The sequence below is a fragment of the Stenella coeruleoalba genome (genome assembly GCF_951394435.1).
Source record: "Stenella coeruleoalba genome assembly, chromosome: 16".
Lineage (NCBI taxonomy): Eukaryota > Metazoa > Chordata > Mammalia > Artiodactyla > Delphinidae > Stenella > Stenella coeruleoalba.
Genome location: NC_137162.1, coordinates 62,836,022 through 62,862,063, shown reverse-complemented (window position 1 = coordinate 62,862,063; position 26,042 = coordinate 62,836,022). Strand labels below are relative to the sequence as shown.

Sequence of the window (26,042 nt, the reverse complement as noted above, 5' to 3'; positions counted from 1 at the left end):
TTGCGGGCTATAGGCACTGGCGCTGTGCGTCATTGCCCGCCGCCGTGTCCGCAGGCTGCTCCAGCCAGCCTCCTCTCGAGTCTGCGGTCTCAATGTCCTTCCCCCGGTGTGCCCTGTTGTGGGCTCGGCTTCCCCCGGGGCGCCAGCCTGGCCCCCGGGCAGCCATCTGCTCTGCCCTTCGCGCCCACACTGGGCCCTTTCCTGGGACTCTGGGGCGCGTTCCTGCCGTTGCCTGCGCCTCTTCCTCTGCCTCAGGAGGCTCCAAATCTCCGAACACGTCCTTGTTCGTGCCGCTGACTGTGAAACCGCAGGGCCGCAGCGCTGACGGCGATGTCGGGGCCGAGCTAACCCGCCCTCTGGACAAGAGTGAGTGCAGGAGTTGGCGAGGGCGGCGCGGGTGGTGTTGCAGGGCCCGCGAAGAAGCTTACCCCCGCACCCCCCCCCGCCCTTCCCCTGGAGACCCGAGGTCCCCTCGAGCGTTGTCATCGTGCCTGTCACTGTCTGCCTCCCTTACTGGCGTGTGAGCCCTTTCAAGGCTTGGGACTGTGTCTTATTGATCCTTTGATGTGCTGCTCCAGAAGTGGCCTTCTCCCTTTCACTGTTGTCCTGTGAATGGTTTAAGCCCTCTTGTGATGGGACGATTCACCTTTTTCGAGTCGTTAGGTGGACGACTGATTCCTAGCGTACTCTTTCTCCTCCCCCGCTACCCAGAACTATTGCTCCGAGAAGGGACAAGGGAGTGGGGCATTGAAAAGCCAGAGGAAGATTTCTTTCAGGAGTTTTTGTCATTGACTGGGTACCTAGGCAAACCAGACACTGTGTTAGGCTGTATGGTGGTTGCTAAGAGGAACCAGACTCACATCCAGATCTCTTCCGCTCCAGAAACTTACAGTCTCGTGGGGAGGAAGGACATATGAATGGCCAGCTGTAGTACAAGGTAGAACGTAAGGGTGTGCTCACCGAAAGTGGTAGGTTCCCTGGTCATCCGGGGCTCCAGAGGGAAAGGAATCGCTTAGCATCAGCAAGTGGCAAGATCTAATCCTATTGCTCCCTTGCAAAACATTGTTTAATGTTTTTCCATTGTTCCCAGTTTAAAAGGGTCCTCAATCCCTGCCTGATCTGGCGTGGGTACCTGTTGGAGAAGCGTTGTTGCGAGCCACTCTCCTTGTTTCAGTCAAACTGATGAAATGTGCACTTGTGCCCCAGGGCTTTTACACATGCTACTCCCTCTGCCTAGAATACATCTGTAATTCCATCTTCTTCTTCTTTTATGGCTAATACTCAGTGTTTGCTAAAGATAGGTACTGTTTTAAGCATGTGACCCGTTTAATCTTTCCTGTAACTCTTATGAAGTAGACAGTCTTTACCCCTGACACTTATCTAGTCATGCAGTAGCACATACATATACTTATATATTATGTAAACATATATATTATATATATACTTTTTTCTGGTTGATTGTAACACATACATATATGTATATAAATTATATGTGTATGTGTATTTTTTCTGGTTGATTGTAACACATTTAGCCCTGTGAACATGATTGACTACAAGTAGAAAGATGGTGCATATTTGTGATAGTCATTACAGCACTTAAGTGACTGGCCCGATTTACAGTTTACTTACATTTTCTCCATTTCCCAAATGGTAAAATGAGATTAATATTTTCTTTGCTTACATCTCTGGATTGTGAAAGTCATGATAAAGAGTTGGGCAAAGCACTTTGAAAAGTGTAAAGGGGTGAACAAATGTAAACTAGTATCACTTGTACTAAACATTTGCTATTTGAAAAATGGAATTACCCTGCAGTAGAATCTGTGATGTGTGGAAACTGGGAAAACTATCACCCGAGGAGCCCAAATAATCCATCCCAACTATATAGCATAGATTGATGTGAGGATTTAACAAAATACTTGTTTTTGGGGTATCGTATAAATAAAGGTTCTAAGCCTCTCTTTCTTTAGGCTGTTAATAGCTGGTGTAAAATTCCTTGGATGTATTTTTACTCATGATCAGCTGGTCTCACCAGATTAGTGTTTTGAAATCTTTGGGGCACTGTTATGAATTTTTAACTGTTTGGAAGTTCTAACAATGAAGTGCGGCTACCTTTGATGGCAGAGTGGCCCTCCCCTTTCTTGGACAGCTGACTAAGCTGGAAGTTTTGGGTGGTCTCAAGTGGAGCAGTGAAGGAGGAAGGTAGCACCCAGGCACTGAGGTAAGCTAGGTGAGCCCTGGCTGACCATGGGTGATTGATGCACCTCACATGATCTCTTTCTGATTTTTGATTGATAACTGGTATGTTTACAGGACGTGACAACAACAAATAATATTCATGGTGAATTTTATTAGCAGTTGTGACTCCTAGGGAAGGTATCAGATTAATTGATTGATTGATTAATCAGATTAATTAATTGATTAATCAGATTAATTAATTAATTAATCAGATTAATTAATTGATACCACAATTGAGGTTGTGGTAGTTTCCTCATAGATGCTAGTAGTTCTAGATGGGTAGATGCAGATTGGAACTTGGATTTGTAGGGTTGAAGCCACTCAGCTCCATATTAGTAAAGTGAACTGGAGTCAGAGTTTTTGGGGAAGCTTGCTTGTCAAAACACCTGGATTGGTATGTTCTGGCGAATCACTCACGAAGTACAGAATTACGGTGTAATGCTAAGGGGATCAAGATTATGGAGACAGTTTCTGCATAGGGTATTAGGCAACACTTTTCTGCCCAGAGCACAGCTAGCTTCCTGGATGAGAATCATGCTGTTGGTTACAAGGGGAACCTTAAGAAAGAACAGAAGCCTAACGAAGTCATTGTAATTTGATATAGGTGTATCAGGTATAGATGCATTTGAGGGTGTAGGGAATAGTCATCTCTCACACCCATCACCTGAGAGAGATGCAGAAGGGTCGGAGGCATTTGGCCTAATGCAACTGTCTGCTGCAATAGGGACAGTTTCAGTAAATCTAGTACTATTTTTTATAATTCCCTTTGTGATGATACAAAAGGTTCATCATGAGTCCAACCACTACTAGAACAATATTTCAGTATTTCTTCATATTCAACAAGAGTGGTAATACTAGTTGTAATATTAAAGGGGTGGAAACTAAATGCCACTACTAGGTGGTCTTTGGTACAGTCTCTTCAGGATTGATTCTCCCTTTCCTTTTTGGATCCTAGAGATGTTCTGATCTATTCTGATCACTTCTCCCCACCTGTGTTTCCACTGTAACTTTGGCATTTCCAATTCTGTTTTGAAGAGGTTGAGTTTTGTACCTTTCCACCTGCTTCTCCAACCCTCAAGTGATCATAGAGCTTTGATGTATTAAGTAATGGGCTTCTAGTTAATTACTGATAAGTACAGTGGAACAAGCAAAGTAAAACATTTTAACAAAATGGGTAAATCATAAGGTTTAAGCAGTCCCAACCATTAGTAGTAGCTACTTCATTCTTCATCGAGATGTACGTGGAGTGAGTAAAGTGGATCATTTTTGTGTAAAGACTCATGTGAGGTACATTTACATTTTAGAAGAGAACCTGTTATTAAATCCCAAACTCCCATTGTAGGAAGCTGGAAGAAAGCTATTAATTGGTTAAAAGTTGTAGTACTGAGTCATTTCTACTGTGGCTGAAATCTAGAGAGTCTCCTTTAATCACCGTTAATTTAAATGAGAAGTAACTGTGATCCCCAAATCAGGTCATTCTGTTAAGAACAATGAGACAGGGACTTCCCTGGTGGGGCAGTTGTTAAGAACCTGCCTGCCAGTGCAGGGGACAGGGGTTCAAGCCCTGGTCCGGAAAGATCCCACATGCCGTGGAGCAGCTAAGCCTGTGTGCCACGACTACTGAGCCTGTGCTCTAGAGCCCGCGAGCTACAACTGCTGAGCCCGTGTGCCACAACTACTGAAGCTTGTGCACCTAGAGCCCATGCTCTGCAACAAGAGAAGCCACCACAATGAGAAGCCCACACACCGCAACGAAGAGTAGCCTTTGCTCGCCACAACTAGAGAAAGCCCGCACACAACACTGAAGACCCAACGCAGCCATAAGTGAATGAATGAATGAATGAATGAATGATTTTTAAAAAGAACAATGAGACAGTTAAAGCTTAAGTTTTATGAAAAACAAAACTATGTTTCCATATACTTCTGTAGTAGATTAAATTTTTTTCCGTGCTATTTCCATTGTGTTAATGTTTTTGCAGTTATCTTTTAAATTTTAGATAAAAGAAAGTATTGATACAGAGAAGCTTCACTTTTAGTATGTGGGTAGTATTCATTTTTTAAAACAGCTGTACAGTATGATTTACATATCATAAAGTTTATCCATTTAAAGTGTGTAATTAAATGGTGTATTTGCAGGGTTGTGAAACTATCACCATAATCTAATTTTAGAACATTTTCATGACCCCAAAAGAAATCCCATACCCAGAAACAGTGACTCCCCATTCCCCTAGCCCCCACTCCCCTCTGCCCAGCCCGTGGCAACCACTAATCCACATTCCCTTTCTGTTTGGACCTTTCATATAAATAGTATACAATACGTGGGCCTTCCTGACTAGTTTCTTTCACTTAGCATGAGAAACCTCATATTTCTGAAGCATTTTAAATTGAGTGAAGTATCATAATTCTTGCATAACACTGGAGTGTTAGTTACAGAAAATGGATTAATTCTAATAAATGTGATGTCTTCAGTTTGTATTGAGTTTATAGGTCAGCAGAATTTCCCCAAGCAATTGCATGTGCCTTTTTTGTCACTGATTTTTCCACTATTGTAAAGAAACTGTTGGACCCACTGGGTACAAAGTAACAGAAACCCAGAAATATCAGGATGGCTGCCTGTGATAGTAGATATGTTTGTATGCATCTTACATTTAGTTGTGGGCAAACCTAATGGCTAAACCAGCGACTTTGAAATTCTCTCATTCTGCAAAACAAAGTTTTGATAGTGAGATGCTTTATTCAGGCTTAATTTCTTCAGTGAGTGTTGTGTGTGTGTTGTGGTTGGATGCAAGTGCAGTTGGCACTCTGGTGGGAGGCAAAAATACAGGCCACCTGGCCTTTCTGTGTTTCATGAGCAAAGACTGTATCAGTTTTGGCCTGCCTTCCCAGAAATGTAGAGGGTGTGGCTGGATTAGTAAAATGTTTATCTCTACAGAATAATGCAGTAGTGTTTTAACATGTGCAATGTTAATACAATCTCAGCTTGATTAAAGTATTTTCCCGCGTACCGCAAAAAAAAAAATTAAAAAAAAAAAGTATTTTCACCTGTAAAATTAGGGACTCTTAGTGGCATGTTATTTCAGCAGGTATCTAATCCAGCCTCCACTATAGCACAGTAATTTCTCTGCTGTCACCCTTGAAATACAGTCATCTAAGCCTTGCTTGAGTACTTTTCAGTGACAACGAGCTGGCACTTTTGTGAGACAACCCCTTTTCCCTGTTCTCATTATTAGGAAATTCTTGTATAAATTACACTGAAATCTGTTTCCTTCACTTCCCACTGACTTTAGTTATGCCATCTAGAACAAAATATGTATAATCTGTTCTCCCTAAAATCATCTCCAAGCTAAAGATCATCCCTGGCTCCTTTAGTCATTCACACGAAAGCATAATGATCTGGCCCTCACAGTATTGGTTATCTTTCTAGATACCTTTAGCTGCTCACTATTTGATGTTCAGAATGGTCGTAAGTAAACAAAACAGAACATGGTTATCTAAAAGTGGTCTGATGGAGGCTAGGGGTGATGCTAATCCTGTAGCACCTTGCTTAGTCTTCTGCAGTATTACAGGAATATTGCATTGTTTGACTTTATACTTTTTCTAGACACTATTAAACTATAAAGAGTTTGTGATCAGCTAAAACCTTCAAGTTCTCGCAACACTCAGTAGACTGCTGCCTTGAGTGTTATGACTTCAGGTTTCTTTTGCTCTTTGGGCATTTCTCTATCTGGAAAACAAATGTTAAACATATGTTAAATTTTTATATCTTTCTTCCAGATGAAGTAAAGAAGATCTTAGATAAGTTTTACAAGAGAAAAGAAATTCAGAAACTGAGTGCTGATTATGGACTCGATGGTAAGGCTAATAAGATTTCCATTAGAGACATCTTATTACTGCTTAGATTACAGCTTTGTCATTGTTGTGTGGGACCTAGTGTGGCCTGGACATACGTATTAATACATAGTTGTAATCTAGAGAATGTCCCTGACTTTTGCTTCTCTGTAGACAGGAGATCGGCAGGAGGCACCTGGGGAGCCAGACACACGGCAAGGGAGCTGTGTGTTCAGCTTTCCTTCATGCGCTACTAGAATATCAGTTTTAGCCTGGATCATAACAAACCAGCTGTACTACAAGAAAAGAAAAAGACACTTTGATGAGTTAGGTGTGACGTGTATATGTATTTTTTAAAATGAGAAATTAAATGAAAACTAAGTCCTACCTGTTTTGATTTTGTGTTTCCCACAGCTCGTCTCTTCCACCAGGCTTTCATAAGCTTTCGAAATTATATCATGCAGTCTCATTCCCTGGATGTGGACATTCACATTATTTTGAATGATATTTGCTTCAGTGCAGGCAAGTGTTTAGAGACTTTTTAAAATCCTGTTGAGCATACTTTTTATTTCTTCCTATGTTTATTTCTCTAGTTAGGGCGTATTTGCTTTAGAATAAACCCTGTTAATATCCTCTGTAAATAATTCAGTGCTTTCGTAGGAGGCCTTCTAGGTCCTTTTGCTTTTATAGTGGGTCCCTGAACTGGTGATTAAATCACCCGTATGTCTTAGGCTGGAGGAAGACTGGGGTCTTCATCTGTCATTATCTGCTCTTCACTATGTAGTAATATATAGGCTACAGTGAAATAAACTCTCACACAAGACAGAATTAATACATAACAGATTCCATCTGTTTCTGCCACTGGCTTGTTTCTCCCTCATATTAGGACAAAGCTCTTGCTATAAAAGATAAAAATGTAGGAACATTGGGCTTCCCTGGTGGCGCAGTGGCTGAGAGTCCGCCTACCGATGCAGGGGACATGGATTCGTGCCCCGGTCCGGGAAGATCCCACATGCTGCGGAGCGGCTGGGCCCGTAAGCCATGGCCACTGAGCCTGCGTGTCCGGAGCCTGTGCTCCGCAACGGGAGAGGCCACAACAGTGAGAGGCCCGCGTACCGCAAAAAAAAGAAAAAAATGTAGGAACATCGTTATTTTGTTCCCATGGGCAGTTTGGCTTTGGTTATATTTTTAAGTATTTGACTATTAGACTTTTGCCCTGGGCCAGGCACTGAGGTAGAACCTGGACACAAAGCAGAATTGGACACAACCCCACCCTCATCAGAGCCACTAAGGTGTGGAGACTTCTTGCTGAGGCGTCAATTCACTTTCATGTTTTGTCTCTTAGTGGTCTCTGTAGTTTAAAAAATACTTGGCACCTGTATTTCTCTTCAGTAACCACAGGCCTTCTCTCTAATGTATATTCCCAGGTCCTTTGTTTTTTGTTGTTGTTTGTTTGTTTTGTTTTGACCGTACCATGCCACTTGCGGATCCTAGTTCCCCAACCAGGGATCGAACCCGGGGCCCCCTTGCGATGAGGTGCCGAGTCCTAACCACTGGACTGCCAGGGAATTCCCCCAGGTTCTTTGTTTTTAACTTAACTTTCATCAATGCTGATCTTTACCTGTTTGCATAGAAGAAGTGGAACGTGGTTGTTGAAAGCCAATTTTCTGTTTTCCTGGAAAATATAAGTGAAATGAGGAGGAAAATGTAAGACAAAGCAGGACCTCAGGAAGGGATAGAGTTCCTTGTTTTAGGGTTTTTCTTTTTATTCTGGCAATGCCCCCTTAATTTAGCTCACTAAGAGTAAAGTTCTCATTCAGTGCAGTTATGGATAGCATTTAGATTGCACATATTAATGCAGTGTTTTATTTTCCAGCTCACGTGGATGATTTATTTCCATTTTTCTTGAGACATGCAAAACAGATATTTCCTGTGTTGGAATGTAAGGATGATCTACGTAAAATCAGTGACCTAAGAATACCACCTAACTGGTTAGTTTCTTTATTTGTAGATTTGAAATGTTCAGTTTCTAATCTTGGAAAATTAGTGATCATTATGTACTTTTATTGTATGCTGGATGATAAATCATAAGTCATCTAGATTGTTTTGTTTTCTCTAGAAAAGTGGGCAGTTTTGGCAGGCAGTTAACTGGTGTCTCCCCTTGAATCCTAATCAAGTTTGGTTTAAGGTTTTATTAGGGCGGATCTAGAGTAGCCCTTTGGGGTGTCATCCTTACAATTCAGGTGTGGCCTTCCTGGTGTCTCAGCTGAATACGCTATTAATGAGCTCTCCCCTCCACCACTGTGGCTGGAACTCCAGCATCTCCTAGCACTTTGCCACCTCTTTGAGACTTTCCACTCAAACTCTTAGCAAGCTGTCCTCTGTTAGGAGGACATGCTCAGCCCAGCCCTTGGCCAAGGACCCAAGGAACTCCCACACAGACTTCAAGGCTCCCCCTCTATTGCACCCTTTTTTCTCTTTCACACTCTGGCTTTCAAATTCCAGCTGCTTCAGCAGCTTTGAACTTGATCTCTACTGCTCAGCTCAGTGGGACTTTTACCTTGCTTGGGTTCCACCTCCCTATGCCCTACTGGGGTACAGCAGGGCTCATCTCAGGTGTTCCTTTCTTTTGGGGCTTGTAGTCCTGCACTGCCTCCTGTCCATGTCCCCAGGCAGCTGCTGTATATATTTTGTCCAGTTTTGTACTTGTTTATGGTGAGAGGGCAAGTGCTCATGGCCAGAAGCAGAAGACTCAGTCATTTTATTGTATATGCTGAAATTCAGAAGCCTAGGAATATTTATTTATAGGGCATATGTAGAGCTGTGGAAATAATGTGGACAAATCTCTGGAGCTGTTAGCAGTTTAAACTTATTTTAGGTAACTCTTGGGGAAGGTGATTTATACAGTGGCAAGAATATCCAATAAATTAATTTGCATTTGGATTTTTCTGTCCTCTAGTTAGTAAATGCTATTCTCGGAAAGCAGTCATTTTAGTGTGGATATGAAGCTCATCATTTAATTTTTCAAAGATGCTATCTTATGAATGTTAAGAGGATGTTTCCTTGGAATTTTTTTCATTTAATACCTTTGCCAGGATTTTGACGTTAATGGAATTAAGCTGTTTACCTACTCATGTTCTAGGTACCCAGAAGCCAGAGTCTTACAGCGGAAGATAATATTCCATTCAGGTCCCACGAACAGTGGAAAGACTTATCATGCAATCCAGAAATACTTGTCAGCAAAATCTGGAGTATATTGTGGCCCTTTAAAATTACTGGCACATGAGATCTTCGAAAAGAGTAATGCTGCTGTTAGTATATTACCAAATATTCTCTCTTTTTCTTGTTAATTTGGGGGAGAGTAGAGTGAAGGGGGTAGAGGGGGAGGGCGTATATAGTAATTTACTGTTAACAAAAAGTGCCATCTTGCATTGCATCTAACAAGCCATCAAGTGTAAGATGTACTGTTATTTTATGTAAAACTGAGAAGGAAGATGATGCTGCCGACTGAATTCTGACATGCCATCCATTGTTAAGAGGTATCCTGGTTTCAGAGATACTAAAATGTGAAAAAACGTGTGTATCAGAATGAGTGAAATACAATATTGCAGAATATTTCACATATACAGAGGAATGCAGGGAATAACATTCAGATAACCTGAGTCCACTACCCAACACCCATCAGATTCAAGAAATAAAATATTATTGGGGAATTCCCTGGCGGTCCAGTGGTTAGGACTTGGTGCTTTCACTGCGGAGGGCCCGGGTTCAATCCCTGGTGGGGGAACTAAGATCCTGTAAGCCACGTGGCACAGCCAAAAAAAAGAAAAAGAAAATATTGATATAGATGAAACGCCCTCTGAACCCCTTCTTTGTCTCCTCAGAGTTACCCACCTACTCTGTTGTATTCAATTTACCTTTTTTTAAGATTAGACCTTTGATGCTGTCAACTAGAACTAACGATAAAGACTGAGAAAAGGACTGAATGCCCTGTGGTCTGAGGCATCATTTCAGTAAAGGGGCCATATTTTAGTTCATTGTTTTATTATGATTTTATAATGAAAGATTAATCCGTTTTGGTAGGCGATTTGCATTCTCTTTTATTATGTTCTGAATAATTTGTGTAATTTGCATACATAATGCCTCCTTATTCGTAAATACTTAAAGTATTTCCACAGAACAAAGACTTTCTTTTACATAACCTCAGGATATTCATCTAAAGTAGGACATTTAATATCGATAGAATTCCATTATTTAATCCACAGTCCATATTCAAATTTTGCCAGTTGTCCTATAAACACTGCCACCACTCCATTTCCCCATCCCCCCCCCCACCCCAGCATTCTGTTCAGGGTCTCCCGCTGTGTTTTATTGTCATGTTTCTAGTACAATTCCTCAGTCTTTCTGTCTTTCATAACCTTTACATTTTTTTTTTTACATCTTTATTGGAGTATAATTGCTTTACAATGGTGTGTTCGTTTCTGCTGTATAACAAAGTGAGTCAGCTATACATATACATATATCCCCATATCTCCTCCCTCTTGCGTCTCCCTCCCACCCTCCCTATCCCACCCCTCTAGGTGGTCACAAAGCACCGAGCTGCTCTCCCTGTGCTATGCGGCTGCTTCCCACTAGCTATCTCTTTTACGTTTGGTAGTGTATATATGTCCATGCCAAACCTTTACATTTTGAAAGACTACAGGTCAGTTGTGTTGTAAGTTGTCACTCAGTTTGGATACAACTGGATGACAGTTGGATATGTATGCAAAGTCTGATGTTTCCTCATTAGTTTCAGGCCACTGTGGAGACCAGCTGTTCCAGTTTGCCTGGACTTTCCCTGATTTAGCACCAAATGTTCTTCATCCTGGGGAACCCCTCAGTCCTTAGTGGACGGGGGTGGTTGGTAACTCAAATACACCATAGCATTGATGTTGGTCCTTCTCAAAGAAATATATTAGGAGGTCTTTATATTCTTAAATTTTATTTATGATATTTTTCTTGAACATAGAAACAATTTCATTTTAATAAACTAAAATGGTACAGAAACTATTGAAATAGTACAGAGGTAAAAAGTGAAACTGCTGCAATTTCTCATGCTTTTGTTATCTGAGAATTTAGCTGATTTGAGATGTTTCCAAGTTTACATAGGTTATATAAGAGAGTGGCTTTTGCTTTCTTATTAAAATTTTTTTTAAAGGATTGGGGATATTTTGTTTCAACTATTAGACAAATAAATTTGATGTAATGGAGAGAATACTCTATTAAACATCCAAAACTTCTTTTTGCTATTGTTTTCAAGGTGGAAATAATTCCAGTTTTCTTTTTGTCATCTTAGGGTGTGCCATGTGACTTGGTAACAGGTGAAGAACGTGTGACAGTAGAGCCAGATGGGAAACAGGCTGCCCATGTTGCTTGTACTGTTGAGATGTGCAGTGTTACAACTCCTTGTATGTATACACCATTTTAAAAACTGTATGGTTTAGTATTTTTTTATTTTAAAATTCAGATGAACATATGGAATGTGTTTTTTATTGTGAAAAAAATTTTAAATTGAGACAAAGAAAAGAATAGTACAGCAAATACCCAGGACTTACCACTACTTAAAAATGCCAAACTTTCTCTTATGTTTGCTTTTGAATTTCTTTCCCTTTTTCTCATAAAAGAACTGAAATGTCACTAAGTATGAATTTTCCTTTGTGTCGCTCCCCAGTTCAATTCCTCTCTCCTCTTTTGATCCAGTTGCTATCAAATATTTGGTATATACCTTTCCTTTTTTTTTTTTTTTTTGGTATCACTGTTATGTATTGCCTATCAATACTGTGGATTGTGTGTTTTAAAACATTTACATGATTATCATATTGCATTATTATTCCACAATTTGCTTTTTATTTTACACATTTTTTAGATCTAGTCTTGTATACATATACATGTATCATGAATATATATCACATTTATTCATTTAAATTGTTATGTAGTATTCCATATTATGACTAAAATTATTCATTCCTCTATTAAAGAATATTTAGGTTGTTTAACGTTTTTCACTATTACACATAGTACCACAGAAAACTTCTATTTAATTACTGTAGTTTTGAAAGTATTTTAAATGAAAATTACCTTTTTCCTTATTATATAGGCAATCATTTCTTCATTATAGAAAACATAAAAATAAATGCAAAGAGAAGGAAAAAAAAAAATCTCCCAATTCCACCCATCCAGAATCAACAAGTATTAACCCTGTGGTGTATATTTTCTAGACTGTGTTTGTATTGTGTATGCATTATACTTATGTGTGCATCGTGAGTGTGTATATTAAATAAAATAGGGATTATATATTATGTACTATTTGGTAGCTTGCTTTTTTCATTTTAATAATCTTAACTTTCTGAGTAAATGGATAGTTTTCCAAAAAATCCATTTATTCTAAAAGTAATACATTGTAAAAATTAAAATAGCACATATAAATGAAAATTCCTTCTTCTGTGCCCTCTTTTCTAATCTTGTTTGTATACGCTCAGATATGCTAGTAATTTTTAATCTGATGGTTTTTCAGTATAAAATTAGCTTTCTTTTGTTTGCTAAATGTCGTTGTGGGCACATTAAATTTTTCCTTTTTTTAAAATATGCTCCTTGCAACTCCTTGGTATTTTGGGAAGCAAACTAAAATATAATTTATATGACTTAAAAAGAATAAAATAATATGGTTGGAAGCATTTTGGCATTAGAAAATAAAATGAGCCACTATTTTTTTTTTACCATAATAAGCTTTAAAACCCCTAAGAATAAGCAGAGCTGGAGCTCAGGGAATTACACGTTCTTCTCTGGTTCTCCTCCTGACACCCGTCTGGATTCCTGAGGTGCTTCGTTTTACTGCAGGGTTATCTACTCCTTGGTCCCAGGAGCTACTTCAGTTGCTGTGTGGATGTGTTCTTATTAGGCAGATTCTCCAGGCTGCCTCTGAGATTGCAGAAAATAGGACAACTGAACCTGTTCAGTTTGGGAGGCAGTGCAGTAGAGACGGTCTGGGTTTGAATTTCACGGTTTTAAATCTTACACTAGGACCAGTGACTTAACTTCTCTGGGTCTCAGTTTATTCTTCTGTAAAAATGTAAATGTAGGGGAATTCCCTGGTGGTCCAGTGGTTAGGAGTCCTCACTTTCAGTACGGAAGGCATGGGTTCAGTCCCTGATTGGGGAACTAAGATCCTGCAAGCTTCACAGTGTGGCCAAAGACAATTATTTCTAATTTAAAAAAAAAAGATGAGATTAAAAAAAAGGAAATGTAAGTAATAATGATACTTACCTAATGGGTTTGTTGTGAGGATTAAATGAGTTGTAAAGCACTTAGAACAAGCCTGCTAGAAACGAAGCACCTAATAAGTAATGATGATGATTATGGTGGTATTGAAAGCTTGCATTTTGGTATTGTGGTTTGTTTATAATACTATTGAAGTAGATTGTCTTGCTCATGATAACTTTTTATTTTAAGATGAAGTGGCCGTGATTGATGAAATTCAAATGATTAAAGATCCAGCCAGAGGATGGGCCTGGACCAGAGCACTACTAGGTTGGTGGTCTTATTGCTATAAAACCTGTGCTTTGTGACATCTGCACTGGGATTTATCTGCATTTATCTGCTTGACATTGCCAAATAGAGCCAGCTAGATTCTCTCTTGACACAAATCCATCAAAAAAGTCAGCTAAGTGTGAGCTTTAATTTTCTAAGTATTGTTCTAATAATGGGAAGTCCATTTCTTCTGTCATAAAATTAGCATAATCACTTAATTAAAGTGTTCAAATCTTGCCATATTTACACAGCCACTATTAACATTTTGGTGTTTCATGGCAGTCTTTTCTCATGTATATGGTGTTTTGTGAATATATAATTTTTATCTTGCTTTTTTTTTCAGTTCTGTTGTTTCATAGACTTTTTTTTCATACCACATATTAATGTTGCATGTTCTCCATTGAAGAACTGTACTACACAGTCATCCTTTTGATATTTGTGGGATGTTGGTTCCTGTACCCGCACAGATACCAAAATCTGCAGATGCTCAAATCCTTTACAGTTGGATGGCTTCTGCAGCCATGAATTCAACCAACCACGGATTGAATATGCTCAATCCGCGGTTGGTTGAATCTGCAGATGTGAAACCTGTGGATGTGGGAGACCAGTTGTAATTTGTCCCAAAGAGTTGAACATTTTTCTCTATTATTAATGATGCAGTAAAAATCTTTGTAGGCGTTAACTTTTTATTCATTTTATTACTTCTTTAGGATAGGCTCCTGGAAGCGAGGTCCATAGACATGAATGAACGTTTCTCCTGCTTGATATTGGAGTGAATTTTTGATCAGCATGTTGTAGGGCAAGTGTTTTCAAATTTAAAAACATAGGTAAACTTTCTGTAAACAAAGAGTATACACTAAAGCCTGTAATATAAAATAGATGAAAGTGGATACGCTCAGGGGTAAGGAGCTTGGAGTTTCTTCTACCTAGCAGCCCCCAGCCTCTGAGGCACCTCAGTGATTCCATGGAGCCTAATTTGAAAAAAAAGTATAGGACTAATGTTCAGTATTAACCATCAAAATGCAGGTTCTAGTACAGGCTGGCTTCATCCTCTAGTAGACTCAAAACCTTGGCCAAAGCAATTTAAAATCCCCAAGATTTATAAAAGTGGTGATAATTTTCGCCTAGTAGAAGGTTTTGTTTTGAGGTTAGAATCATAGAGATAATATGAAAACACTTGGTGAAGTTGTAAAGCAATAGGTAAGCAAACTTAAGGTATTTTTGGTATATAGAGTACTGCATATTTAATTTTATATCTTTAAAATTTTAAGAAACGCCAATTTTGCATTTAACAGGACTCTGTGCTGAAGAAATCCATTTGTGTGGAGAATCTGCTGCTATTGACCTGGTTACCGAGCTTATGTACACAACTGGGGAAGATGTGGAGGTACTAGATTATACACTTTTTTTTTTTTTTTTTTTGCTGTACACGGGCCTCTCACTGCTGTGGCCTCTCCCGCCGCGGAGCACAGGCTCCGGACACGTAGGCCCAGCGGCCACGGCTCACGGGCCCAGCCGCTCTGCGGCATATGGGATCCTCCCGGACCGAGTCACGAACCCACGTCCCCCGCATTGACAGGCGGACCCCCAACCACTGCGCCACCAGGGAAGCCCCTAGATTATACACTTTGTTCTCAAGGTGGCATAGCAAATAGCCCAGAGTACCCAGGCAGTGGCTTCATAGGCCCCAGATGGTGGCAAAATCTGAACTTGAAAGATTAGCATTTCCTCGTAGTTGACTAGATCATACATAGTTGGTTGACCCTCATGAACTAAAGTTCTGACTGCGTGGCTGTCACACCCTAAGTCTCCAAAAGTATAAGGAGATTCCTTATCTTTTCTTGACAAAACCTTTTGGAGTTTAAACAGAACTCTTTAGAATTAAATAAATCAGGAATGTTGGAAGTTGGAGGCTCCAGCAAAAGTTTGTGATTTTCAAAGTCTCAGGTGTCAGATATTGGGGACTTTGATATATATCTGATTGGTAGAGATACCCTTTTTCAAATTCCTAGAGTAGGAAGCCACTCCTTTCCATTTAATCCTACTTTTTGTTTTCTTTACCAGACTTCTGTAATAAAATGAAGAAATATTTTTAAATTGGTCCATTACTTTAGTTTTGTGCTCAGCTTTCAGGGAGAGATAGTGGAATGTAGTGGAAGAAATTCTGGGTTCCAGTCTTGGCTTTGCTGTTATTCACTTTGTGTTTTTAAGCAAATCACAGAAGGCTAGAACTGGAAAAATCCTCATCAGACCTGATCTTTTATTAGACTCTATTTTATTCTTTCATAAAAGGGAAATAATATTAACCTTTCTGAAATTACCACGTTGCCATAAAAATCAAATATATGTGAAAGTGCTTTGAAAATTTATGAAATCCTCTGTAACATTTTGTTAATTTAGAAATACCGGTGAGAATGGATGGTAATATTTGTAATATCAAAATAAATGTTTTTCTGTATTTTCTCTTGAAAAAGTTGGAACTTATCAGTTTCTAGCTACTCTTGATTGTGAGTTTTTCACAATATTAGAAGAAGCTGAGTTAGGTATGTTATTTTACAATATCATATCGTTTATTGTAGGTTCGAACCTATAAGAGGCTTACCCCCATTTTTGTGCTGGATCACGCATTAGAATCTTTAGACAACCTTCGGCCTGGGGACTGCATTGTCTGTTTTAGCAAGAATGATATTTATTCTGTGAGTCGACAGATTGAAATTCGGGGATTGGAATCAGCTGTTATATATGGCAGTCTCCCACCTGGTAATTATTGGCTTTCTCATGACAAGATATGAAATCTCTTGTTTTTGCCATTTATGTTGAGATATGTCTAGAAAACACAGTAAAAGATATGAATTAAGTTGCTTGGTGTGTAATTTATTATAGGTTATATAAAATAAATATTTCTCTAGTCATCTTTGTGGTGATAGAAGTATTTTAATTATTTATGGCTCTTGTTACTTGCTATTATTAGACTGTATTTTTAAATGTTGAGCTGATGATTTTCTTACAGAAATGTCATTAAAATATGAACTTGGTAATATTCTTAAAATATTACCAGAAGTCTATTGATGAGTGTCCTCAGAAATGATAAGAGGATTGTGTTGCTCTTTGTGGGGATACTTAAAGGAATGGAAATAAAGGATAACTGGCTCCTTGAGAATGTAAAGAAATAAATTTGAAACAATAAGAGTTTTATCCATAAAAATGGAGAGTAGGAGGTAAGGGTTTCCAAGATTTAGTTAGTTACTTAGTTACTTAGTTAGTTAGTTAGTTAGCGGTACGCGGGCCTCTCACTACTGCGGCCTCTCCCGTTGCGGAGCACAGGCTCCGGACGCGCAGGCTGAGCGGCCACGGCTCACGGGCCCAGCCGCCCTGTGGCATGTGGGATCTTCCTGGACCGGGGCACGAACCCGCGTCCCCTGCATCGGCAGGCAGGCTCTCAACCACCTGCGCCTCCAGGGAAGCCCCCAAGGTATATTTAGTGTGATGTAGTAAAAGGTTGAGAATACTGATTTAACATAAACTGTTGCTGTTTTAGGGACCAAACTTGCTCAAGCAAGAAAGTTTAATGATCCTGGTGATCCATGCAAAATCCTGGTTGCTACAGATGCAGTTGGCATGGGACTTAATTTGTAAGTAATCTGTTTTTAATAATCATGGATATTCAGTGGGTTAGATGGAAATTAAAAAAACTTATAATTGGCATTAGAATGACCAAACACTTTGATTTAGGAGAATGGATATTATAGTATAGGTCTGAGATTTATCTTGCTCACACCTGTTGAGGGAATAAAATGAAAATATCACATAACATTTGGACTTTTGAGTGCTGCTTCCTACCACTGCTAACCTATTACATTACCTCACTTGATTTTCACTGTCTCAGTCAACAAGGGTGTGTGCCTGTTGGGCGTGTGGGGCCAGCCACTGTGTTTAGGGGTTAACAATATTAAGCCTGAATATTCCGCTCTGGGGAATGAATGCAACTGTACCTTTATGCATGAAAGAACTATTCAAAGCCATTAACAGCAGTCAGTGTTTAAAAGTAGCTTAAGAAGGCTTTATGTGGTTTATTTGTAAAAAAGTTATTTTCTAGAGCCTTACTGAGGTATAATTTACATATTATACGGTTCACGCATTTTAAATGTATAATTTGATGATGATTTTTAGTAAATGTACACAGTTGTTAAAAAATGCTATTTAAAGGGAAGAAAAAGAATTACCAACAAACCCTTTTACCTTACTTTGTAAATAGTGGGCAATATTCCAAGTAGGCCTAAACTAGAATTAGAGTGAGCATTTCTGTAATGAATCAAATGATGGACGGTTTTTCAGACAGCAGTCCGTGACATCAGTTGTATTTCTGTTTCAGGAGCATAAGAAGAATTATTTTTTACTCCCTTATGAAGCCCAGTATCAATGAAAAGGGAGAAAAAGAAATAGAACCAATCACCACCTCTCAAGCCTTGCAGATTGCTGGCAGAGCTGGTAGATTCAGTTCAAAATTTAAAGAAGGAGAGGTTACAACAATGAATCGAGAAGACCTCAGTTTATTAAAGGAAATTTTGAATAGGCCTGTGGATCCTATAAAGGTAAGGTGTAACATAGTAATTGCTACTTCTCTATGGAGGACAGTCATTCCTTCCTTCACTTACTTTCCAGACTTTTGCCTTAGACACCTGGAAACAAATAAGCAAAAGAAAATTTTGTGCCATGAAAATCATGTCAAGAAAACCCTGCTTTGGACTTCCCTGGCGGTGCAGAGGTTAAGAATCCACCTGCCAATGCAGGGAACACGAGCTCGAGCCCTGGTCCGGGAAGATCCCACATACCGCGGAGCAACTAAGCCCGTGCACCACAACTACTGAGCCTGCGCTCTAGAGCCCGTGAGCCACAACTACTGAGCCTGCGTGCCGCAACTACCGAAGCCTACGTGCCTAGAGCCTGTGCTCCGCAGCAAGAGAAGCCACCACAATGAGAAGCCCGTGCACCACAGCAAAGAGCAGCCCCCGCTCACTGCAACTAGAGAAAGCTCGTACACAGCAACAAAGAACCAACGCCGCCAAAAATAAATTAAGTAAATAAATAAAAAATAAAGAAGAGAAAACCCTGCTTTATTGCTTTTGAGAGGCCTAATAGAGACTCCTTTGTTAGAGAATGGTATGCAAGTGAAAGATTCAGATTTGACAAATGTAGCCATAATATAACAAGTTTAGTAAACCTGATTTTCCTTTAGTTCTTCCTATAATCTAGCAGTGGGTGGGGATAGGGGCACAGTTGCTTCAGGTGGGCACACACTATATCAGCAGACTGAAAATTGTGAGAAGCTCGGAAGTAGAAGAAACCTTTGGGGGGGGGTCAAAAATAGCATTAAGCTATACAACTTCGAACCAGTAAGGACAGGGTTAAATTTTGGTTAGTGTAGTTAATGAGGCAGAAGTGTACATGTTTTAAACAAACTTACAAATTAAAGTTTGCCTGGAAAATTCACTAATTAAGGCTCATCTGATTTTAGTGAACCCAGGTAAAAGGGTATATAAATGAGAGAATGCAAGGAAAAGTTCCTGGAGGAAAGCTGTGGTTGAAATCATTTCTGTAGCTTTTATTAAGAGTGCAGCTGATAATGGATCTCCCCCACCTCCCTCCTGTGTAGCTCTTTTCTTGTGTTCATCGTCTGCCTCCCTCCCATGACTCATCTCTCTCTCCTCCTTTCCTCTTTCTTTTTCCCATTCCTTTTCTCTCTTATTTTCTTGCTTATACTTATTGTGGGCAATTCTTAACATTGTGTAAATATACAGGTAAAGAGATAGCTGACCTTCAATTTAGACATTTTCTCTCTATGTATGTATGTCAGTTTTATTGCCCTGGATAAAGTGATTGGGTTTTCCTTTTTCGTTTTTGTTCAGTGGAGAGAATTGGGACCCTGGAAACTATTTGTGGTACTCTATCAGATCATCATAGATTTTAGAAATATAACTAAAATATAAGCAAAAGATTAATTACTCAATGGGTATACTTGATTAGTTTTACTAAATCATCTCGTCAGTTTTCCCAGTTGGTAATAAATGGCAAAGTATGATGCTTTTCTCTGTTTTACTTAAATTCTTGTCCCTTAACTCGTTTGGCAATAGCTTAACCTGAATATAGGACTTATCTTGAAATAACTTAAGAAAACTTATCCTTAAAAAAAAAATAAGCTTATGGTCGTTTTTTCTTTACTAAAGGCAGCTGGTCTTCATCCAACTGCTGAACAGATTGAAATGTTTGCCTACCATCTCCCTGACACAACGCTTTCTAATCTCATTGTAAGTAGAAACTCTTACATCGCTTTTCTAAAAAGGTCAGTATGTCAGACAATTACTGGTTAACCTTGTGGACATGAATGGATAGTCTGTTTTTGTGAAGTTGCTGTTTATGAAGTTTATCTTGAAAGCGGAAACTTTCTCTCAAAATCTTTTGGGACTTTTGTCCTGAGGAATTTTCTGAGTATTTTAGGTCGGGAAGGCTATGGGGGAAGTCTGTTAGCTTGAGGAGGCAGTGAATTAAGCAGGCCTTTCTGGAAGTCTGTTAATGGATTAAAGTGATTGTCATTTATAGACTTGAGTACTTTATTCATGCCCAGCTAGGTAGTCCAGTAATTTAATATATTTTTCCCCCCAGGATATTTTTGTAGACTTTTCACAAGTTGATGGGCAGTATTTTGTCTGCAATATGGATGATTTTAAATTTTCTGCAGAGTTGATCCAGCATATTCCATTAAGTCTACGAGTGAGGTATGTTTTCTGCACAGCCCCTATCAACAAGAAGCAGCCTTTTGTCTGTTCTTCATTGTTACAGGTAAGCCTTTATCTTTGTGATATTTTGAGTTGTTTCAGGTTGATGCATTTTCCCCAGACAACAGTTTGTTATTCAAAATAAAGAAATAAGAGAGTACCCTTTAATATGAGGTACTGTGTACGAACTTAAATAAAAATGGCTCTTTTTTCTTACAGATAATTTTTTGGGGGAAGGAGGTCTTGCTTTGTATTTGGGCTTATATGGTAGCCTTTTTGAAGAAGCTAAAACAAAAATAATTAAACAGTTTTTTCGAGGAAAGGGGTCTTTGCCTGATGATATACTTTTTCCTTATTGGTGTTGGGTAATATGTTTTGGAAGGGAGGTGGCTTTGGGGTCAGTAGTGGCCATAGTATTCCGTTTTCTTAGACTATCAGGCATTGGGCCGGGGATGGCTGTCTTGTGTGAATTTGGTGCCAAGGTTCCAGCCTCTTTTCTTTTAACTCATTTGGGTAGGGATACAGATCTCTAACTTCTGAGCACAAGATTCACCCAAACAGGGGGACTAGGCAAAGGCAGTAGAAGCTGAACTTCCAGTCTCCTGCCGTGTCTTCTCACATCTCTGGGCCCTTGCTGTCCCTCTTGCTTCTGCTTGGAGCGCCCACCCCGCTAAATCCAAAGGTCTCCTCTTTGCATCTTTTCCTGATTCATTGTTGTAGTTTCACTGCCATCTTCTTAATAGATGTTAGCTTTCTGCATACTAGCTCTGTTTTTACCAAATCTAGTTATAAGCTTATGTTTTAAATTACTTTAAAATTACACAAATAATACATATGTACTTTTTTTGTGTGAGCAAAATTAAAACATTAGAGAAGGTTAAATTGGGCTACCACCTTCAGTCTCAGTCCTCTGGCATAACTGCTATTATCAGCATTGTGTATCCTTGCAGACCTTTTCCGTTACATTTGCCTACATACCTGTATGAGTAGAAATTCTAGTTTTTGTTGGGTGGGTGTGCTTTCCCATAAATGTTACAATGAATTAGTCTGTAGCTTGCCTTTTTCTTTTTTCCTTAATGTGTCTCAGAGGTGTTCCGTGTCCAGCTATTTACTGTGTCCAGCTATTACCAGCGCTCTGTTTCTTAGAGCTGGTGTTTGTGAGAGAGCTAACTAGCATAAGGTTGAAGTTTATGGAACAAAGTCTTAAACTTAAGAAACTGGCCTGGATGGAGCTGGAGCCCATGGCCCTGACCCCATTTACACCATCCTTCAAGCAGCTACCCTAATAAAGCAGAAGCATATTACTAAGGAGTAAGGAGTCTGGAGCAGTACAGGTCAATAGTTGTTATGTGTTGTGTTTACAGATTGAAATGTGAAATCTAGAGATATTTCTTTTTTCTTGATCTCCATTATTACTGAAGTAGAAAGGAGCTCAGTCCCACTGATGGTCTCTGATGCCCCTTAGGAAGTTGTTTTGAAACTGTGTTCCATGGCTCCTGCATGGGCCTCTCTCCCTCCCTGTCTCTGAGCAGCTCCATGCTTAGCTGTTTTACATATGGGCTTCCATTAGTTGTTTGTGGCCAAAAATATTAAAGCCACTGCCTTTATAAGAGAACTTTTTGGCATGTCCTGCTTATTAGTAAGTTAGCGTGGTCACATTTACATTCTTCATGGCTGTCCTACTTGGCATTTATTAAACCTAGAAGAATGCACCAGACTGAAATTAATAAAATTGTGACATTATTTAACCACAATTATTTGAAAACTGCCCTGCCTCTCTAAAGTACTGACCTTGCTTAGGTTAAGTATTTAGAGATAATTTTCCCTAATTAGGAGATGAACCATTTGAAATCACCTTATCCTTGAAGCTAAAGATTTTAAACTTCTGCTTGATAGTTCTTGCATGGTTTTATTTCTGTCTCCTATAGTATATTGTGATGCATAATAATGCCTAGCATTGTCTGGGAGGCGGCATATTCTCCAAGAGTGTCGTGTGGTTCAAGAAGGAGGTATGATGGTCTTATGGTAATGAGGAAGCTGAAGCACAGTGGTGACTTGGCCAAAACTATATAACTAGTAAAGAGGTAGTCTCTTTACTAGTTTGATTGACTCATGACCAACCTTGCACGAAGCCACCTCAAAGAGTTTCTTTATAATAAGTGAGGATATTAAAAAATACAAGCTCACATTTGAAGCTATAGGACTGTTGCATGAAGGAATGAGAGTCTTTGGGTACTGTCTGCCTAGAACTTAGAACATTAATTGTTCTTAAAAGTTAATAGACAGTCCCTGGAAAGCTAGTTCATGTATATATTGTTGCCCTGGTTTTGGAAAAAAGAAGGAAATCATGTCTTTTTTTTTAAAAAGTACCTTTATAAGATATTAAATGTTCTCTAAAATACAGAAAAGTATAAAGAAGGAGAGAAACCAGCCTGCCTATTGAGATATAGCCACAGTTAACATTTTGTTGTGCTGTTTTTTTTTTTTTTTCTGGTCACAGACTGAAGTGAATTCTGATTGTTTTACCAAATTCGTTTCTTCTGTTTCTCTCAGTTTGCCAGGCAGTATAGCAGGAATGAGCCCCTGACCTTCTCATGGTTACGACGATACATTAAATGGCCGTTACTTCCACCTAAGAATATTAAAGACCTCATGGATCTTGAAGCTGTCCATGATGTCTTGGATCTTTACCTGTGGCTAAGGTACCCATTTTTTCCTGTATGCACTCTCATTTTTTAAGTAATAGGGTGAATCAAAGGTTTTATGATGGTCTTTTGCACTTTCAAATTAGGGACATATTTGCAGGGTGCTCTATTTTATGTTTATTGTCCATTAAGGCAGTTGAGCCTGGTTTATACCTATTCCAAAAATGACTTAAGGAGTTCTTACGATTCTAGTTAAGATAGGTAGGTGAGAAAGTCCCCTAGATCCTTGTGACGCAAATGGTGATCCCTGGACCAAAAGCATTGTTATCAACTGGGAGCTTGTTAAAAATAGAGAATATCAGACCCACCCAAGGCTTAATCAAATTCTGCATTGTAACAGGATCCTGAGGTGACTCATGTATACATTGTGATTTGAGAGGTACTGCTGTAGATCAGTGATTATCAAAGGTGGGGGCATGTCCCACTAGGGGAGCATATTGGAATCATTTAAGATATGAGCAAGGACCGACTCTCATAACAACATCTTCCTTAGGTGTGTTGGCCGAAATAAAGGTTGAGCAAAGGCACTGGACACAGTTTTGCAAAAGCAGAATATTTGGAATGAATCAGTGTTAAGACGTAGTTACTTCATTGAGATTAATCCAGTGACTGCGGTAGAGCTGTTCCTATAATGTAATATGTCTTTTTTTCCAGCTACCGGTTTATAGATATGTTTCCAGATGCCAGCCTTGTTCGAGATCTCCAGAAACAATTAGATGGCATTATCCAAGATGGTGTACATAACATCACCAAACTGATTAAAATTTCAGAGGCACATAAACTGCTGAATTTGCAGAACTCATCAGCAGAAAGCCAGTCCCGTTTGTCAGGAATAGTAAAGAGCCGAACTAGAAGGAATCATGGCACCAAAGCTTTAGGGAGTAAAGCTGCTGAACCACTTGGCTCTGGTGCAGGAGAGAAATCCCTTGCTTCCAGATTGGTGCAGCAAGGACTCCTCACTGCAGACATGCTGAAACAACTAGAAAGAGAGTGGATGACACAACAAACTGAGCATGGCAAAGGAAGAACAGAATCTGGGACTTCCTTAAAAGGGACAAGAAGAAAGAAGAAGGAACCCGATTCAGATTAGTTTTATTTTTATTTTTGCAAATAAAAATCTATTTTAAAATCCTTTTTTCCTCATATGCATTTACTGCCTGCTGTGGTACTGTGGCTATCTTTTACTGGTCTTTTTTTTTTTGCTAAGAAAAATTAACTGTTAAGGATAACTAAACTGCTGTTTGTTTTGTGTCTTAGAGGATTTATTTAAAGATTTATTTAATGGCCATTTGTAGTATAGCACTAAGACAATGTACTATAAGGAACTCTGCGTGGGAATAAAATCAGTTTGGTGAATTGTTTTGACCAGTTTCCTATACCTTTGCTGAGGATGTCACAGGTAGAATTCTTTGACAGAGGTTGCTGTCTGTTGTACCCATGTACCAGAGGCTGTTCTAGGTGCTGGAAATACGCAGTAAGTGAGACAGATAATGTTCCTGCCCTTGTGGAGATTATATTTTGGTATGGTGACTGACAGGAATAAGTTAAATAAATAATGTCAGCTCTGTGAGGGCAAATATTGTTTGTGTAATTCACTGCCATATCTATGGTGCCTGGAATATAGTAGAAGCGCAAATGAATGTGAAATTAATAGATGTGATTTCAGAGATAAATGCTAGAAAGAACTAGAATAAGGGAAGAGAGTGGTAGTGGTTGGTGGGCTATTTTACATAGAGTGAGTGGTCTTCCCATGTCCAAAGGCCAGTCTGATGCATAGTGGCCTTTACTTGTCCAATAAAGATTTTAAGCCTTGGTTAGAGATATAGCTAAAAGGAGCTTAAGGACATAGTCTTTGGAGTTGGATAGATCTTGGTTTAGCTTCTCTCATCACTACCAGTTCAGTAATCTTACCTTCTGTATGACTTGGTCTCCACATCTGAAAAAGATGGACAATAACACCTACTTAGCGTTATTTGGGAGGTTAAATGTGATGAGATGCCATATAGCACAGGACTTGGTATACAGGAAGTGTTTTATAAATGAACCTGAAGGTTTGGGTTCATTCTGGGCTGTGAATTGAGCTCTTAGGTCATTCGAAGAACTAAACTAATTTCTTGAGCAACTGCTAAATCGAGGCTGACTTCAGACTAGGGATTAAACTGATTTGGTTGTAGTTGGGTCAAGGAGTAGCCAAGTTTACAGTTAGTCATCTCTCTGACTTTTTCTTCAGTAGTTCAGAGTTCAGATGATATTTAATTGATAGCAGTCTTTATTCTTCTTACCTTTACCTTCATAAAGATAAAGGCTGAACAGGCAGCACTGACTGTATATCTCCCTTACTTGTGGATAATCAATAGTGAAATGCCTGGAACGGCATATTTCTTTTGATATTTTGCGTTTGAGCAACTTTAACTTCTAGGACTTGCTTTCCACTGTGAATTAACGTCATGGCAGACATAGTCTATTCTTGCCCAGATGGTCTCAAGAAATACCCATGAACTGAACTGGATAATGGGTTTGGTCTCGTATTTACGTGATGAGATACGTCAATTAAGAGGGTTATTTTTTTTTCATAAATTTATTTTATCTTTGGCTGCATCGGGTCTTCATTGCTGCTCGCAGGCTTTCTCTAGTTGGCGGCGAGCGGGGGCTACTCTTCATTGCAGTGCGCGGGCTTCTCACTGCAGTGGCTTCTCTTGTTGCAGAGCACGGGCTCTAGGAGCGCGGGCTTCAGTAGTTGTGGCGCACGGGCTTAGTTGCTCCACGGCATGTGGGACCTTCCCAGACCAGGGCTCGAATCCATGTCCCCTGCATTGGCAGGCGGATTCTTAACCACTGTGCCACCAGGGGAAGCCCTTGGAGGGTTATTAATTCTCTCACTTTCTCCAGTTTAGAAGCTAGAATTGGTAAGTCAGAGAGGACACTTAGGCAAGAC

At 39.5% G+C, this 26,042-nt stretch overlaps 1 protein-coding gene across 1 annotated transcript; it reads left to right on the top strand.

The window, feature by feature from the left end:
• On the top strand, positions 1-25,591 carry SUPV3L1 (Suv3 like RNA helicase). The gene is made up of 15 exons (XM_079899777.1): positions 1-366; positions 6,010-6,087; positions 6,478-6,585; positions 7,940-8,054; positions 9,206-9,374; positions 11,399-11,510; positions 13,552-13,629; positions 14,925-15,016; positions 16,209-16,389; positions 17,168-17,261; positions 18,002-18,221; positions 19,854-19,934; positions 20,290-20,466; positions 22,956-23,104; positions 23,762-25,591. The coding sequence occupies exons 1-15, from the start codon at positions 93-95 to the stop codon at positions 24,195-24,197; spliced, it is 2,364 nt and encodes a 787-aa protein (XP_079755903.1). The 5' UTR covers positions 1-92; the 3' UTR covers positions 24,198-25,591.
• The last annotated feature ends 451 nt before the right edge of the window (positions 25,592-26,042 follow it).

What these genes read in the sequence shown, in the direction of transcription:
- SUPV3L1 (XM_079899777.1), top strand. Translation starts at nt 93, where the DNA reads ATGTCCTTCCCCCGGTGTGCCCTGTTGTGGGCTCGGCTTCCCCCGGGG. An exon ending in TGATATTTGCTTCAGTGCAG is followed by an intron (nt 6,586 to 7,939) that starts GCAAGTGTTTAG and finishes TTTATTTTCCAG; the next exon opens with CTCACGTGGATGATTTATTT. An exon ending in TCTGTTCTTCATTGTTACAG is followed by an intron (nt 20,467 to 22,955) that starts GTAAGCCTTTAT and finishes TGTTTCTCTCAG; the next exon opens with TTTGCCAGGCAGTATAGCAG.